The sequence below is a fragment of the Myxine glutinosa genome, chromosome 6, assembly GCF_964187855.1.
Source record: "Myxine glutinosa chromosome 6, kmMyxGlut1.1, whole genome shotgun sequence".
NCBI lineage: Eukaryota > Metazoa > Chordata > Myxini > Myxiniformes > Myxinidae > Myxine > Myxine glutinosa.
Genome location: NC_136266.1, coordinates 111,634,782 through 111,654,157, shown reverse-complemented (window position 1 = coordinate 111,654,157; position 19,376 = coordinate 111,634,782). Strand labels below are relative to the sequence as shown.

General features: G+C 46.6%; 1 protein-coding gene across 5 annotated transcripts in view; it reads left to right on the top strand.

The window, feature by feature from the left end:
- The window catches only part of LOC137430191 (solute carrier organic anion transporter family member 4A1), a 144,043-nt gene that overhangs the window by 113,143 nt on the left and 11,524 nt on the right, over positions 1-19,376 (top strand). For all 5 annotated transcript variants that reach the window (XM_068120848.2, XM_068120844.2, XM_068120845.2 and 2 more), the window contains 4 exons: positions 4,395-4,617; positions 7,077-7,224; positions 7,450-7,628; positions 12,628-12,692. In XM_068120848.2, coding sequence (XP_067976949.1) covers positions 4,395-4,617; positions 7,077-7,224; positions 7,450-7,628; positions 12,628-12,692 — 615 coding nt within the window. The remainder of the gene's footprint in view (positions 1-4,394; positions 4,618-7,076; positions 7,225-7,449; positions 7,629-12,627; positions 12,693-19,376) is intronic.

Sequence of the window (19,376 nt, the reverse complement as noted above, 5' to 3'; positions counted from 1 at the left end):
CAATCAGCTCAGAACATTGTGGGAGATGAACACGAGGACTTGTAAGGTAAAACAGATGATTGTGAGACAGGAATATTTAAATATGGTCAAACAGGAAATTACATTACGCTATCATTGTTATAGCAATGTGGACCTTTGTGTAAAACAGTGGTAGCCATATTGGATTTTCTCACTATTTCTCACTATGTCTGGCATCCACCGATTTCAACGAATCAGTAACATGTTTCCCCAACGGCCTAGCATTACTTATGTGGGCATTACCACCAAAATGGACCTATTTCATCATTCACAATTTGTGTTATCAAGAACATTAAGTTTTTGTACTGTGGTTATTTAAGAAGTGGTGGCCATCTTGGATTTTTCCACCATTTCGAATTTGACTGCCATATTGAAATTAATTGTTTTTGAACTCCTTGGTATTGAAATTATGGGTATTATCATTAATTTGGACCTCGTACTGTGTTCAGAATACTAGTTTTAATGGAATTTATATATTTTGGCGGCCATCTTGGATTTGACACCCTTAATCCGTTTAAAAAAATTAACAACCTATTTTTTCGAACATGTGACACCCCAAAGACAAGGAATCAAGTGGAATTTTGCTTTTAACAAAAAAAAAACACGAAATGACATAACAGCCTACACTACTTGCCGCTGTCATCAAATGTTTAATGATGTCTATCACCTGAGGCCCCAACAAAGAGTTTAACTTTTAGAACATCTATATATATCTCCAGCTCCAGCTATTATCCTCAAATCCCCAGCTATTTTATCTTCATTTCAACAATATTGATAGATAAAGGTGATATAATATAACAAATATCATGAAACATTTACATTTTGTAGTCCATTGTATAATTTAAATAACCATAAATGCAAATTTCGTATGTGGAAAAAGTAAGTACACCCTTGTCTCTAATGGGTGGTCTTGCCCCCTTTGGCAGAAACAACCTCAAGTAGGCGTTTGTTATAACTGTCTACCAGTCTCTGACATCGACTGGGAGAAATTTTTGCCCTCTCCTCCATGCAGAATTCTTTCAGCTGTGCGATGTTTGAGGGGTTTCTTGCATGCACAGCTCGTTTCAAATCCCCCCACAACATCTCGATGGGATTTAGATCCGGGCTTTGACTTGGCCATTCCAGAACCCTCCATTTCTTTCTTTTCAGCCATTCCTTGGTGGATTTACTGGTATGTTTAGGGTCATTGTCATGTTGCAAGGTCCACCTTGGGTTGAGCTGCAACTCTCTGACAGATGGCCTCACATTATCCTCAAGCACCCTCTGGTGCAATGAAGAATTCATAGTGGATTCTATGATGGTGAGCTGCTCAGACCCTGATGCAGCAAAGCTGCCCCAAACCATACTATTTCCACCACCATGCTTTACAGTTGGTATCAGGTTCTTGTGGTCAAATGCTGTCTTTGGTTTTCGTCAAACATGTCTTCTGGTGCTGTGGCCAAATAGCTCTACCTTTGACTCATCTGTCCAGAGCACTTTGTTCCAGAAGTGCCGGTCTTTGCCGAGGTGTTCATTGGCAAACTTTAGTCTTGCCCTGATGTTCTTTCTGCACAGCAACTGTTTCCTCCTGGCACACCTCCCATGTAGATCAAATTTGTGCAGCCTCTTTCTAATGGTAGACTCGTGCACTTTGACATCAACAGTGGCAAGAGCTACCTGTAGGTCCCGTGATGACATTATGGGGTTCTTAGAGACTTCTTTCAGCATCTTGTGGTCTGCTCTCGGGCTGAACTTGCTGGGGCGGCCTGGCCTGAACAAGTTGGCAGTTGTTTGGAATCTTCTCCACTTGTAGATGATCTTCTGGACAGTCGAATGATTGATTTCAAATTGTTTGGAGATCTTTTAAAATCCCTTCACAGACTCGTTGGCATCTGTAACCTTCTTTCTGAAGGCCTCAGAGAGCTCTTTTGATCTAGGCATGGTGACGCCGCACACTTCAACAACAAAGAGCAAACCAAACTAAATGTCAAACCAAATTTAAACAATATTGTTTAAATAAGACAGGTTCCTCCAAGATCCTCTCTAACGATGAGCTGGTGCACCTGATTCTAATTTTAGGTATTTGAAGTAGTGATGAATGTAGGGGTGTACTTACTTTTTCCACATGTGAAATTTGCATTTATGTTTATTTAAATTATACAATGGACTACAAAATGCAAATGTTTCATGATATTTGTTATATTATATCACCTTTATCTATCAATATTGTTGAAATGAAGATCAAATAGCTGTATGTTGAGATATGTTGAAAAAGTCAAATCTTTACATGGGGTGTACTTACTTTTTCACTTGACTGTATATATAATATGTACCTCTGTCTAGCCACACTCACTCTCACTCATTCTTCTCGCCTAGCTAAATTTTTGGTACTTTTTACATGAATGAGAGAAAAGCTGACTTTGTATTCTGATATAACTCAAAGCCATGGTACCATGAACAAAAGTTGTCCGCCGGAGCTTGACTCCCTCTTATGGTGGGTCACATGATCAAACACAGTGGCACGATCGCTCCCGAGCCAAAATCTAATCAGCCTGTTCTTGTCACCTCACCAACTCGTACACCAAGTTTGGTCATTCGTCCACAGAGTAATAACGATTCTACTCTATCCAATTTTACCCCCAAGACAAGAATCGTAACACCATTATGTTTGTGCTGCTCTGTGTAAAGTCTCCTAATTTTGATAGAATAATTTACCCCCATTTTACATTTTGCTCCAGAGCCAAAATTTAATCAGCCTGTTCTTGTCACCTCACCAACTCGTACACCAAGTTTGGTCATTCGTCCACAACTTTTTAAGATATCGTGCTATATATCGTTTTTGGCCCTATCTCTCAGTGGTGAAGAATCACTTAAAAAATTATCGTATTCTCATTCAGATCTTCACCAAAATGGAATAATTTCGTTCATGTCACACACCAAACCTGTCCAACAAATTTAAATCGAATCTGTCCATAACTTCTTGAGACATCCTGCTCACCGACTGCCAGACAGATGGACAGACAGACGGGCGGAAACATAACGGAAGGTGGAAACCAATGGTGGACGGAGGTAATTGCTGTAACTGTAAGCTGTTAAATAGAGCTTATTCTGATCACGGATTCTTGATTTATTTCTCTGCTTTAATATGCTTTATCCCGGTGTGTACCCCAATTTAGAATAGGTGCACCGTATCCCTGCGCATCGTAAGAGCGTGGCCAAGGGTTGGCGTCAGGAACGGCATCCGGCCATAAAAACATTGCCTCAAACAGGGAACCATGATTGTCATGGGGCCCACAAGGCTAACCCCCGCTGTAGCGGGGAAAATGGCCTTAAAACGATCATTCATTCATTCATATTCTTGAATAATATAAGCATAATTCACTTCATGAAATATCTAAAGCTCTTTCACAGTCCACTTCATAAATATATAAAGATGATAATTTATTATGTCTGCATTTCGGATTGCACCCCAGTATTTGCTTGCAGTCTGCAAGCATTCCCCATGAGTGGTTATATATATTTACAGGGCCATAGGCTCATGGAGGAACTAGTTTTTGCACGTACGTACACACACACGTACACACACACGTACACACACACGTACACACACACACGTACACACACACACACACGTACACACACGCGTACACACACACACGTACACACACACACACACGTACACACACACACACACGTACACACACACACGTACACACACACACGTACACACACATCTACACACACACACACACACACACATCTACACACACACACATACACACATACACACACACATACACACACACGTACACACACACACGTACACACACACACACATACACACATGCATGCTGTTGGCTGCATCATGTTCTCGAGGCATGACTGTGCCACTGATGCAGTGCCCCCTATTACCAGTAAGCTGGTACTCATTTATTTAAGCTGGTACTGGCTTATTACCAGTAAGCAGTAAGCTGGTCAGTCCATAAACACCTGAAACGTCTTCTCCGAAACCGCTGATGGGATTGCGACCAAATCTGGCACAAATTATATTTGTTGTATTGTGACAAAAGTTTGTTCACGGCATTAAAAAAAAAATCGGGGTCTAAGGGGGTTTACTGGGGTCAAAGTTGATCCAGGTTTGACCCCCAAAATAGGAATTTGCTTTTTCCTCTAAAACTACACATGATTTTGATGAAACTTGACCACAACCTTTGCCACCCATGCTGTACCAAAGTTTGTTCACGGGGTTAAAAAAAATCTTCCCCTTTCGGGGTGTATGGGGGGGGGGGGGGGGGGGGTTGCCCTTTGCCATTTGTCTAGGGATTTTTTTTTCCCTCATATCTGGCCCATATTGCAGCACCACCTTTACCATATATCCACTTTGTCTGTGTTCCCAGGTTACCTTGTACTACCAGCAGGTGGAGGAGGGACCTTTCTCGGAGGTTTTGTGGTGAATCGCTTCAAGCTGAGCTGTCAAGACATCATTCGCTTCTGTGCATGCTTCGCCTTTGTTTGCCTCTTCTGCATCCTTGTGTTTCTCGTGCAGTGTCCAAATGCCCCTTTCGCTGGCATCACCGTATCCTACCAAGCCAATTCCAGCTTTAGGCAGCACGACAATAGGTGGGATCAACCTTCCGTCTCCTCATTTGATTTCCTGCATTATATGTCGGTACACAAAAGTACCGATATATAAAACGACTACTAAAGCTCTCGCAATGTATGTTAGAATCTGTTGGGGTGGATTTTTGATCCCTTCCCCCCCCCCCCCCCCCTCCCAACTCCCCTCTCCAAAACCCTTCCAAATTTGTTATTACGAAGTGTAATGATTGGTCTGTTGGCACACTAAATGCTTTTGCTTTTCCCCTTGCTGTGGTGCACTGGATGAATTCCTTATAAACCACCAGGAGTTGACAACTAACAATAGTCTGTTCAGTTCCAATGCAGCATCTGGTCTTGGGCAAGTTTGTATATATTAAGCCAAGACGGTCGTTTGCTGATAATAATAATAAGCCTAAAAGCTTCGAAGACTGCACCTTTAGTGGTTATCGAAGTTGGCAATTAAAAGATAGGACTATATTGCTTACCTCGATGGGAGCATTCCTTCATCGTGAAGGCTTCATGAGTTAAGTCGTGATGCCCTGGAACATGATATCCTTCGTCTGAGGCATTAGTGATGGAAGTGGAAGTTCCATAATAGTTAATCTCCACTCGTGTACACCTTTATGATATTGTTTCCACTAATTATTGACGTGATATTTCACCCTCGGGGAAGAGGGGTGGGGGCGAGTGCGACAGGGCGTTTCAGATTTCAACGTAACAATGGATAGGGAAATAGATTGGGATATACCTGTCATGTGTACATATTTGTCAGCCAGAGCCATCCATTATATTCACCGATACCATATTGATGGACCCTTTGATTGTTGTGACACCAATGTGGAATAATGAGCCATTGTGCACACCTATTATTCCCGTTTGTACTATTTCTGTGGGGGAGTATTTACATACGAAGTCATCATGCGGTCTGCGATTCATTTGACTCATCGTGCTAATTGCATGTTTGGATATTCTAAGATCTTTGCTATTTTTTGCTTCCTTTCCCCTGTTTGTTTCGCATCACTAGACCACACCTCTCGTTGTCACATGTACCCACGCGTGTGTTCAAACTGGGTGCCAAGATAGCTTGGCAGTACTTTTTTTCCCCCCACATATTGTTTTGCAAAAATCCTTGGCTTCCTCGCCTTGGGATGTAGATCCAATTATATACTACCATCTTTGTATGGCGCAATGTTGCACGAAAGAGCATGCCATCTCTGGACGAGACGACAACCTGTCTGTTATGAACATTTCTATATAGTCCATCGTAAGAGACCATCATAAGATCGTAAGAGGTAAGAGGCGACCAAGGGTTGGTGTCAGGAAGGGCATCCGGCCATAAAAACATTGCCTCAAACAGGGAACCATGATTGTCATGGGGCCCGCAAGGCTAACCCCCGCTCCAGCGGGGAAAAATGGCCTTAAAACGATCATTCATATTTCATTCAGTCCAGTTTTCATGATATGGTACAAATAAATAACCATATCAGTAGTTTGTGTAAATAACGCATATTCCTTATAAATAAGGATACTCGTCTACCTAGATGTGACATGCGTATGATGGGCTGAACCAGTGGCTCCTGAATGTCCCCCCCCCCCCCTCTTGCCCCCCACCTCCGGAAGCGCACCCCCCAGTTTATGAACCACTGGGATAAACTAAATGTTCTCTTGTTTCTAAGTTCAGGTGCATTTCCATGAGGCTTTTGTAAGATGTGTTTATTTGGAGATGTGCGTGCAATGTAGGTATCTTACTAGCTTAGATGCAATGGTATTACAAATCAATATGGAAGGATATTTCCACTTAAAGTTACACTTTTGCAAACGTTTGGACAACACACGTGCTGGTGGAGTTTCGTTTCCACGCTCTGCATACTAATAGGCAGTTCATCACCAAGACGTCTCACTCGGACGTGATGCGATGGTGCACTGTGACACCTGAAACACCGTGACGTTCATCTATCTAAGTTTGTGACCTTGAACCGGGATGTTTGTCATTCACACGCACTCGACGTTATTCGATCTATGCACTCTGTGTGGTGACAATTTTCTGTGCTTGGACGGAGCATCGTTGCCTGACTTGTGCTGCAAGTACGCAAAGAATTCTGGGAAATTTGCCATGTCGTTCCTTGGTCATAAACTGCAATTTTTTTCCACCATGCCCGCATGATCATCGGGAATCCTTTCCTGTACCCCTCGGTACAGCGAGACATTTCCACATGACCGGGAGACGATCGATGTGCTGTATAAATTGTACGCACCATGCAAGCACGGCCGTACTATTAACACATCGAACCACCCTGGTATTTGCGCGAATGTCATTGTGAAGGTTAAATTGTGATTTTGATTTTTTTGATTTTTTGTGTGAACAAGATTCAGGAAATCTTTAATTGCAAGTTCGCCTGAGATGTGATCTCGAGGTGTCAGCTCCCATCAGGTTGATGATGTCGTTTCTCATGTCGACGTCGCTGTGTTCCATTTTTCAGTTCCTTCGTGGATCCCTTGGTCTCGTCGTGCAATACCAATTGCAGCTGCACGCACAGCACGTACAATCCGGTGTGTGGTACGGATCAAATCACGTACTACTCGCCGTGTCACGCTGGCTGTCGGTCCGTATACCAAACGCATCCCAAGGTATACGAGAGCACCTTCGATACACGCCACAGCTTGAGAACCGTTTTCTCATTTTGTGTTTGGTTCTTTGTCTATTGTTGTGCGGTACTTTAAGCCTTTTGTCCTTTAAGACTTTGAAGTTTGCACTGAGCCCTAACCTCAGCTGTGTATTTTTTTTCAAGTGCTAAAAGGCCTGTTCCGCGACGCACTCGTGACCAGATTTAAATTTTTCTTTTTATTTTTCAGACTTATGTGAATTGCACTTGCATTGTTGCAAACGAGGACGGTAGTGCCGTCCACGGCCAGGCTGCGGCAGGAAAATGCCAAGGAAGTTGTTCCACGCTGCCACTTTTCCTGCTCTTCTTCTTCTTCGTTATTTTTTTCACGTTCTTCTGCAGCATTCCTGCTCTCATGGCAACACTACGGTATAAAGACTGGCTTTTTCTTATTTTTATTTCTGCTAATTTGCTGTGAGGGTTCTATTTCGCAGGCCACACATCGATCTTGGTTTTTATCAGCAGTTTTTGATTGTTAAAACTGGTAATCGGGGTTCACCTTCTGATAATTCCTCTGGGCATTTGTCTTGCAACATGCTTATTAGTCCCCTGCCGGTGTACATCATAGGGGACTATAGGTTTGCACTCCGTCCCTCCGTCTGTCAGTCTGTCGGTCCGTCAGTCCGTCACGCATGGAACAGCTTTCCGGACTTTTTTTTCCTAAACTCTTCATGCTAATGATTTCAACCTTGGTACATGGTTTCGTCATGATAAGTTACAGATCAAGTTCGAACTTCACGACGTTTCGATCATTTTTGACAAAGTTATGGCACTTTGAACTTTGGGAATTTCCCCAACAGTTTTCCGGACTATAATTTGGAGTGCGGTAAGTCATAATACTGTCTTCTATGACAGTGCTACCCAATGCCGGGAGGGGACATGTATTCCAGCGCAATACTCAGAATGCTTGTTTAATCTCTGATTTATCGATCAAAGGCTTGTAAAGCTGAGGGAATGAGTCACAATATGGCATTTGTTCCCTTGCCTAGGAATTGTTCCATTGGTGCTTTCAAAATGGGGGTATAGATAGTATTGTTCAAGGCAAAGTGAAGAGACGCAAATAGATTTTAGAACTGGTAGTTCAGAAGTTACGACAGGTGTTCAAAGTATTCTAGGAATTGGGTATCCATTGGCAACCATAAGCCAATGTTGCCAAGAATACCTCATTCCACCAAAGTGTAACTTATTTTGCTCATATATTTACTTGTATGCTTCATCCGGAGGGGACTATGTGTTTGTTCTTCGTCTGTATGTCTGTCAGTCCCACCTGTAGTTTTCCACACCTTTTCCCCATATCCTTTAACATATTCACCTGAAGCTTGGTACATGGCTTTATTTTGACAAGTTACAAGAATAAGTTCGAGTTTCAGGGTGTTTCATCAATTTTTCAGTTATGCTCTTTGGACTTGGAGAATATCACATCGGAAGGCGACGTGTATTGCAAAGCAATTCTCACTCTTGCTAATCTGGCCTTGGTTCTTGTTTCAGTGTGTAATTCACTCCTGGTGGCCATTTATGCAAAAGGTGTGCATTGATCATCTATCGTGGCCAAATGGGAAACTAACTATGACTGCAATTACCCTGTGCTCGCGAAGTGAAAAGCAGTGTTAGGCATTTGGTTGCGCCCGTACATGTGACGTACGTGTCTGCATTTTTAGACTCATTTTCTCGGCAACCGTTAATCTGATTGACATGAAATTTTACCGTAGGAGCGCCTCTGGCTGTATAAAATTTTTTGTCATAATTATGACGTCATAGTTCACGTGGTACAGACGCCATATTGGAAAAACGTTACACCTCTATATCTCCCAAACCGCTCAATGGAAAAAGTTGAAACAAGGCTCATTGTCAAGTACTCACCATGGGGAATAAGATATGATGATGTCATGGTGCCTTCATTATGACATCATAATTCGACGAGTACAACACTTGCTTGATCTGATCAGTATGGAAAAAAAAAAAATCCTCTGCAAGTGTTAGTCATGATACTGTCTGTGAGATGGACACAAAATTTGTACCATAGGAACGTCTCCTACTGTGGAATATTTTAATGATAATTATGACGTCATAGGTCACATGGTACGGTACAGGTGCCATCTTGGTCGAAAAATGTTGCACCTCCATATCTCTGAAACCGCTCCATGGAAATTTTTTTAAACATGGCTCATTGCAAAGAACTCCCCATGGGGAATAAGATTTGTTAATTATGATGTCATAATTATTACATAATAATTGTCAATTGTCACACACCTTATTTACGACGTCATAATTCAACAAGTACATCGCTTGATTCGATCAGTATGAATTGCTTTTTCTCTGAAATTCTTGGTCCGATTGACACAAATTTTTCACCATAGGAACGTCTCCTACTGTGGAATATTTTAATGATAATTATGACGTCATAGGACACATGGTACAGGCGCCATCTTGGAAAAACTTCGTACCTCTATATCTCAAACCGCTCAATGGAAAAAATTTAAACATGGCTCATTGTCAAGAACTCCCCATGGGGAATAAGATGTGTTCGTGATGTCATCGTTGCCGTCATTGTGACATCATAATTCGACAAATATAACCATCCGATCAGTATGAATTTTTTTGTCCCCCGTCACACCGCGGAGCGAAAGGGGGTCTATGGTTTTCCCCTCCGTCCGTCTGTGCGGCCGTACGTGCCCTGCAATATCTTTATAAAAGTAAGGGAAGGACCGAATTCTAATTTGGTGTGTGGGTGCAACTAGGCATATGGAAGAACCCTATTGAAAATTAGGTCGCCACGTCAAAATCCAAGATGGCCGCCGCCATGTATGTCTGAACCTTGTGAGCGGAATATCTTGAAAAATAAATGAACTACTAACTTCTAATCCAGTGTGTGGGTGTATCGAGGCATAAGGAAGAACGCTATTGAAAATTGGGTCGCCACGTCAAAATCCAAGATGGCCGCCTTGCGTCTGCCACTTTGTCAACTCACATCACTTCACCGACGGGGGACCTAGGCGTAATGGTTGTTTTCTCTGAAACGGTTGGTCTGATGGACACAAAATTGTCACCGTAGGAACGCCTCCTCCTGTGGAATATTTTAATGATAAGTATGATGTAATTGGTCACGTGGTACAGGCGCCATTTTGGAAAAACTGGAAAAAGTTACACTATTTCTCCAAAACCGCTCCATGGAAAAAATTGAAATGTGGCTCATTGTAATAAAATTCCACAAGGTGAAAAGGTGTTGTTAACGATGATGTCATTGGTGTCGTAATTATGAGGTCATAATTTGACTTCGTCCGACCAGTTTGAAATTTATTGAGCGTGATCCATGCAACAAATATATTAGAGAATATAAATTTATGATGTAATCGCTCACGTGGTCTGGCAGCCATATTGGATCAAAGGAAAAAAAAAACGTTCAAAAACAGAAGAGTTGGCTCGCACCAAATTGACCGCAGGGTAAGTAAGTATTCTAAGAATACCATAGAGTTGTGGATGCGAGTCCCTTGATTGTGAACCCAGATCAAGACTACCAGCAGATGTGGTGGACGACCCAAAAAGTTTGCCCAGGTCGAGCCATTAATCGGGTAGATTCACCGTGTGAAGGATTGGAAATACGGCACTCGGGAGAGCGCATACCTCTGCCAGGCTGAACAGTTTATTTTGTATCCCAGTAATAGGCCGGATCTGGATTCGGACCTGAACCAAAATCTAATCGGCATGTTCTTGTCACCTAATCAACTCATCCACTAAGTTGTCATAACTCGTCCATAACTTTTTTTAAATATCATGCTATATATCGTTTATGGCCCTGTCTCCCAATGGTGAAGAATCACTTAATTAAATAATTATCGTATCCGAATCCATAATCAGATCTTCACCAAAATTGAATCGATTCTTCCTTGTCACACACCCAACCTCTCCACCAAGTTTCATCCGAATCTATCCACAACTTTTTGAGATATCCTGCTATTATATATCGTTTTTGGTCCTATCTCCCAATGGTGAAGAATCGCTTAAGAAAATTCTACTAGCCGGATCTTCACCAAAATCTAATCATTTCGTCCTTGTCACATACACCACCTCTCTTCCAAATTTCGTCCGAATCCATCCACAACTTTTTGAGATATCTTGTTCACAGACAGACAAACAGACAGGGGTGAAAACATAACTTGCATCCTCCTTTGGTGGTGTAGGTAACTAGATGATATTCATGGAATACTTACCCCACGCAGTCTTGAGAAGGACTTAGTGCGAGTTGATGTGACTTGGTCTGCAGTGAGCTGATATGAAAATCCTGTTCAAATTTCAAGTCAATCGGAAGAAAATTGACAATTTTAAGAAATTTCTGCATATGTTGACCTCAGAAAGATCATGAACTCAATTTTAAGTGCTGCCAGGGGAATCCTGCTGATGGACTACATATACACACCTCAAAACTACAGTCAACGGTGTATTATGCCAGCCTTGTACAGGTGTTGCGGTAGGCTATCAAGGACAAATGCTGAGGGATGATGTTGTTGTTGTTGTTGTTGTTGTTGTATAGCCCCAGACAGTTCTCTCAAACAAGCCCACAACACGTAGACAGCTGATCAATCTCACTGGAGCGATCCAGAGATCCCCCACCTCCAGGAGGGTGTACCCCGCCTTCAGGAAGTCAGGGTCACAACAAAGTTAGAGAGGATGGGGAGATAGACGGAGAGAGAGACAGAGAAGAGACAGACACAACGGAAAGGGCCGGTTCATGGGGACTGATCAGCACTGACTGACCTCGCTGCCCTGACGAATCTGGGCAGCAGGGAAAAATTGGAACGATTTGGCCTCAGACTTGCATTGGGGGGTACCACCACCACATTAGTTGTTGTTGCTGTGAGATGTTGACCAAAGATGTGCTTCTCCATCATAACACACCAGTGTGCAAGGTCCTTGCTGCGTGCAGACCACCATTTGTGACTAGCTTCAAGCAGTTGGATCACCCACTACCCCTCCCACTTCAACTCTTCTCCTGTATAGCATAGACCTGATCGCTAGTGGCTATTATCTGCTTCGATATTTTAAGTCTAAACAGCATGGCCGGTGATGAGGAACTGACTTGGCGGAGACGGACAAATTGAGCAACTGCATTGAAGTCGAGGGCCACTATATTAATTTTTCAAGTTGGTACAACTTCTATATTTGTGAATGCCTTGTTTCTAGAACTATCTGAACACCCCTCGTAAAAATGACAACAGTGAACTTTGCATTGTTTACCATTATGTGCAACTTGTTTTAATCCATCCACTTTTGGCATCACCAAACTGTTTGCGTGTGACCTGTTAGCACTCCAGAAGACGGGCTGTGGTTGAATGTTTCATATGAACACTGCATTTGCTTTCTTCGTCTGCAGGTGCGTCCCAGACGGACAGCGATCTTTTGCCCTGGGTCTGCAGTGGATCGTGGTGCGAGCTCTGGGTAAATGATTGTCATGTGCTTGCTTGTGCATCATCTCATCGGTTTGACACTTTTATGTGTCACCTTAGAGGTGCAAAATGCATTCTTTGGCACTTCCACCAAAATGTTGAAAAATATTCCCTTGTGGGTGTAACGTAGACTTTACGAAGTCTACGCTATCGGAAGGGGTTTTAACCAAACATTGCTGGAAATAAGAGGCATGGAAGGAGATGCAAGAAAAATTTCGTTAAAATCTGTTTCCATCTCTCCTCTACTCCCTCGCTTGCACTAACCCTAAGGCCTAAAGCCCATGGCTAAGCTACCCCTGGCTGGAAGTCATCCTAAATCACAAAGTATGGGGAATTTGTGTTGATAATAATAAATATATTGTTGCGGATTCGGAGGTCGGCGCTCCCCTTACCAAGGGGGGGTTAATCCCCTTGTCTTTTAAGCTGGCCGTCCCCCCGATCCTGGAAATTATAACGCTCCTTTCCGATCGAGATTGGCCAGGGTGATTGGTCAATGGAGTCCCAAATACCTGAGTGCCAATCCGACCGCAAAGCAGGTAGATAACTCCCGCTCGGACCGCGGACAAGATGGAAATTGCTGAGCGGTTTAGCAATCCGAAGCCCGAGCCATTAACAAAAGGAACTAAACCCGATCCTGAGTGGTTGGCCAAATCGTGCCACAGGTACTCAATTGAGAAAAGACACCAACGATCGAATGAGAGGAAATCAGAGTAAAGGGAAGAACAAATAAGATTTATTAATTATGTACAATGACCCAAGAAAGAGGAAACGAAAGGGGAAGAATGTACAAGAAGAGGAAGAAGCAGACACAGGGCAACCTTAACTATACAGTCTTACTTAACCCCAGGACAAAACAGACAGACTTACATGGGAGGGTAGTGGTAGGAGGAGAAGGGTCCAGGCAGATGGTAGGCGAGGAAGGTCCAGGCAGATGGTCGGCGTCGAGGTCCGGCCCCAGGTTCACTCGAGTCCGGCTCCGGGTGTTGACTCGTACCGCGGCAGCAGCGAGTGCCTACTGTTGGCATGCCGTCGGACCTTATACGTGGTGGGGGAGGGAGGGGGGGGCGGGGAGGGGGTAGTCCTTCGCACGGCCGTATGCGCGGTTCAATACAATCGATGATGCAATCTCGCCCAACCTCCGCGCAGTCCGTGCCCTCTCTCTCCTCTCTCTCCTCTTGGGCTTCTCTCAACAACCGCACTTCTCTCCCGTCTTCTGTAAAGGCGCCGCGCTTGCGCTTACATAGCCCGCGTAGAAATCAAGCCGCGCTTCATCGAGCCACGCCTATCAATGAGCTCACCTCAGCCCTGGTTGGCTCGCCGACAGGGCCACGCCTCGGTCTCGGCGCTCCACCCCCTTCTTCTTCGGCTTGACCGCATGCGTAATGGTGTTTGAATGCAGCGAACGCTGCTGGCAAGCAATGTAACACAATTTGGAGAGAGAGAGAGCAAAATGGATGGAATGGGGCCTATCTTATTTAATTAATACAACGCAGATTCAACTATTGGGAACACAGCCTTATCTGAAACACATATTAAGGAAATAACTAAAAGTTCCTATGGTGTCCTACGTGTTGCTTGTGGACTAACTATGGGTGCGACCTTATTAAATGATGGAATATTTACAAGAGTTATTATTTACAAGTATTTACAAGTGAGGGGTTCTAAAACCGCAACAATATCATATGTAAAGAGGAAAATTGTATGATGCAAAACAGGGAAGGCTAGCAAAGTGCAGAGACCAATTCGATGTAAATAGGGGAATCGTAACCCCATTGTATCTCATGGTGATTCCAAACGAGTTTAGCTGCATCCCATAAAGTGTATACCTTGCCTTGCTGTGTTAATTAATCCTCAAAATAGCATTGTTCCTCATCAATGATTTAGATGGTTGTTTCAAGTGCTTAAGTTATGGAACGTTACAATGCTAAGGTTAGCAAGTCTGCACGGGATAGGTTTATGACTTTTACGACTTCACACACTCCTACTTATGACTTCATGATAATGGCGTCGTTTTTCCATGATGGAGCCCCCACAGTATTGTATTTTTGGCACTGCTTGTGCTCAGAATGACAATGGTTCAGCAATTTCATTCCAGGCACGTTCTGGTAACATGAGACCCTTGTACCGTTCTTCAAACCCTCCTCTACTGGCTTTTCTGCTAGAGATGCATCACGATGGTTATCGAGACGACAACGTGAGCGAGAACTGTTGGGATTGGAACATCTAAACAAGGAAGTGTTTTGGGGTTGTTGTTTTTTGTTTGTTTGTTTGTTTTTGGAACACCTGCGTTTGTTGCTTGAAGTGAAACCCGAAAATTTATTTTTAAAAATTTTATTATTGCGGGAGGAAAAAAACACCTCAAAACAAAACAATTCGTCCTCAAATGCAACTTTTGACGTCGATAACCTTGGTTCCTAGGATTTGTAACGCATTTGAATAATTTGTGAGAACGTAAATTGATTCTGCTTTAGTTTGTCTTCAAGTTAAACCAAACTGTTGCAATTTAATTGCTGCTATTCCATTGGCTCCTCTGTGGGCCCGAAGGTCACCTATGGACGGTGAACTCCTCCGTAGCTGCATGTTTACCCTGCGCGGTCGTGCCCTCCGTCACATGGTGTTGCTGAAGGAACCTCTCCACCAAGGCAGGAATTTACAATTTGGCCACGATACTCAAATGGGCAGTAATGTATGTCGTGTCCACGCACATTCAACGTGATGGGGCGAAAGTTGTATTAACTACGACGAGCAGTCCAAGGAGTGTAGTTGTTCATTATAAGACTTTGCTAAGGATATATAAATATAAAATAACCACCTTTAGAGGCCATTTTTCCCCGCAAAGCGGGGGTTGGCCTTTTTCGGGAACCGTGGTTGTTGTTGTTTTTTTGGTCCCCTTTTTGAAGCAATGTTTTACGGCCGGATGCCCTTCCTGACGCCAACCCTTTTTGCCGCCTTTAACGACAAACAAGGGATTACCAGTGAACTGGTACTCAATTAGCCGACCTCGTAAGGATGACAGGCTGAGTCAACCCCCCTGGCGTTAATTCAGCGATCGACCGGGATTCGAACCCAGGATCCTAAGCCGGCACCCTAGCCGCTAGCCCAACACCAGGGCTTGGATACAAGTTCGAAAACAACTGCTCAAGACTGATGCCGATGCAAACTGAACAAACCCGGCCATGTGACCATTGCACATTTTCGGGATTGCCCTATGGGAATATTTCATCCGTGTTTGCCTTTATAAGACTTAACTGGTACAATTATAAACTATATATTTTAAGCGGAATCTGTGTTATCGAAAACAGTTATTACCTCTGCCACAGAAGGTGGATGAAGGTTATGTTTATACCCCTGTCTGTCTGTCTGTGAACAGGATATCTCATAAAGTTGTGGACGGATTCGGACGAAATTAGGTAGAGAGGTAGCGAATGTGACACGACACGGACGGCATTATTAGATTTTGGTGAAGATCTGGATTCGGATCCGGCTACTAGAATTTAAAAGTGATTGTTCACCATTGGGAGATAGGGCCAAAAACGATATACAGCAGGGTATCTCAAAAAATTGTGGACGGATTTGGACGAAACTTGTTGGACTGGTTGAGGGTGTGACAAGGACTAATCGATTCGATTTTGGTGAAGATCTCAATTTGAATTCGGATACGATAATTATTTAATCTTTAAGTGATTCGTCACCATTCAGGGATCAGGGGAAAAGCGATATATTGAAGGAGCTCGGGCTCCCACGTCGATCGGAAGAATGGACGCGACAAAAAGCTGGAATTCGTCCGAGTTGCTTTATTCAAACAAAACACTCAGGTACTCTGAAAAGCCCGTTTATCGGGCAGCAATATATATACACACATTATCCCGGAGCGTTTGCCCAGGAAAGGCGAGAGGGGGCGTGGCCGAGCGTCCTGGCTGCGGCCTGGCAAGTTGAGGGCGAGCATGCCCGGGCGTCCCGACCGAGGCCTGGCAAGTTGAGTGCGGGCCTGCCCGGGCGTCCTGCACGAGCCCGGCATGGTGATCGCTCCGCGTCCTTGATAGGTGCAAGGCAATTGTGAAAACCCAGCGGTAGCCGCTACACACGTCCCCCCAGAATCGACTTGCACCGGCAGGGTCAATTTGAGGGGGGTCCTGATGACCCGGCCGAAGCGACTCCTGGCGGGTCGTGGGGGGGGGGGGGGGGGTCCGGTGTGGTGGTGGGCGGTCGAGTGGGGGGCACCGTGGACGGGGGGCGGCCTCGCCGCGGCGGAAGGGCCACCCGTGGTGGTTGGTGGACGTCCACGTGCGCCGGCTTGAGGCGGTCCACCGCAATCCGGTCCGACCTGCCGCCGATGTCGATGACGAATGACTTGTCGTCCCGTCGCAGGACCCGGAAGGGCCCGTCGTACGGCGGCCGGAGTGGCCCCCGATGTGCGTCGTGACGCACAAAAACATACTCCGCTGTGTGAAGTGCTGGGGGGACGTAGGACTGGGGGTCACCGTGGTGGGATGTTGGCACGGGGGCAAACCGTCGGGCGGCCTCCTGGAGGTCCGAGCGCTGGTGAGCTGCGGACCAGGGACTGGTAGCGTCGGGCACGAATTCGCCCGGGACGCGTAGCGCCTGGCCGTAGACAAGCTCGGCGGTGGATGCCTGGAGGTCCTCCTTGGGGGCCGTGCGGAGGCCCAGAAGGACCCACGGCAGCCGGTCGGCCCAACCGCCGTCTTGAAGGCCGGCCATGAGCGCGGCCTTCATGGAGCGGTGGAATCGCTCGCACAACCCGTTTGCTTGGGGGTGGTAGGCCGTAGTACGGTGGAGCTTGACCCACAGGTTGCGGGCGACCACGCCCCACAGCTCGGAGGTGAACTGTGGTCCGCGGTCTGACGAGATGTCTGCCGGTGCGCCGAAGCGGGCGACCCAGGTGGCGATGAAAGCCTGCGCCACGTCGGCTGTGGTGGTGGTGGAGACAAGGGGAACGGCCTCCGGCCACCTGGTGGTCCTGTCCACCATGGTGAGCAGGTGTGTGAACCCCCGTGACGGGGGGAGGGGGCCCACCAGATCCACGTTGACGTGGTCGAAACGTCGTTCGGGCACGGTGAAAGGTGCCAGCGGGGCCTGGGTGTGTCGGTGGACCTTGGCCCGTTGGCAGGCTGTGCAGGTGCTGGTCCAATCGCGGACGTCCCGACGAAGGCCGTGCCAGACGAATCGCGCCGACACCAGCTTCTGGGAAGCTTTCCGGCCCGGGTGTGAAAGGCCGTGGAGGGAGGCGAAGATGCGGCGTTGCCAGGTGACGGGCACGATGGGGTGAGGTTGGCCTTGGGAGACGTCGCAGAGCAGGACAGTTTCCGCGAAGGGGATGTCGGCCAGGCGGAGGCCCGTGTCCGCCGCCCGGAGGGCTTGCACCGTGGTGTCGGTGGTTTGGTCCGCCGCCATAAGCGCGAAGTCCACGCCCAGGTGGACCGCGTTTGCGCTGGCCCGGGAAAGACAGTCGGCCACGGCGTTGTTTTTGCCGGCGACGTGCCGGATGTCCGTGGTAAACTCCGACACGGCGGAGAGGTGGCGCTGTTGGCGGGCCGACCACGGCTCCGTGACCTTGGCCATTGCGTAAACCAACGGCTTGTGGTCAACGAACGCCGTGAAAGGTCGGCCCTCCAGGAGGTGGCGGAAATGGCGGACGGCCAGGTGTAGACCGAGGAGCTCACGGTCAAACGTGCTGTATTTGAGCTCGTTCGGCCGGAGCTGCCGGCTGAAAAAAGCGAGTGGCTGCCAAACCCCGTTCACCCATTGCTCATGTACGGCGCCCACCGCGTAGTCGGAGGCATCCGTGGTGATGGCGATGGGAGCGTTGAGCACCGGGTGAGCGAGCAGTGTTGTGTCGGCGAGGGCCCGCTTTGAGCTTTGGAAGGCCGCGTCCATTGCTGCGGACCAGGCGATGTCGTGCTTGGCTGGCTTGCCCCGGAGGGCTTCGTAGAGGGGCCGCATGAGTTGAGCAGCGCGGGGCACAAAGCGGTGATAAAAATTCACCATTCCCAGGAATTCCTGCAGGGCCTTTATGGTGCGGGGACGCGGGAACGTGGTGATGGCCTCGACCTTGGTTGGCAGCGGCACGGCCCCGTTCTTGGTGATGTGGTGGCCCAAAAAATCAATGGCCGTCGTGCCGAAGTGGCATTTGGCCGGGTTGACGATGAGGCCGTGCTCGCTGAGGCGCCCGAACAGTGTTCGGAGGTGGAGGAGGTGCTCGGCCCGGGACGTGCTGGCGACGAGGATGTCGTCCAGGTAAACGAAAAGGAACGGCAGGTCACGCAGCACGCCGTCCATCAAGCGCTGGAACGCCTGAGCCGCGTTCTTGAGACCAAACGGCATCCGTAAGAATTCGAATAAGCCGAACGGCGTGATGACTGCCGTTTTAGGGACGTCGGCCGCCCTGACAGGTACCTGGTGATATCCCCGTATGAGATCAATTTTCGAAAAAATGACCCGTCCCGCCAGACGGGCGGAGAAGTCTTGGATGTGCGGGATCGGATACCTGTCGGGGGTGGTAGCGTCGTTAAGGTGGCGGTAGTCGCCACATGGGTGCCAGCCGCCCCCTGGCTTTGGGACGATGTGTAGTGGCGAAGCCCACGCGGTATCGGAGCGCCGCACGATGCCGAGGTGTTCTAAAGCGTCGAACTCGGCTTTGGCCACGGCGAGCTTGGCT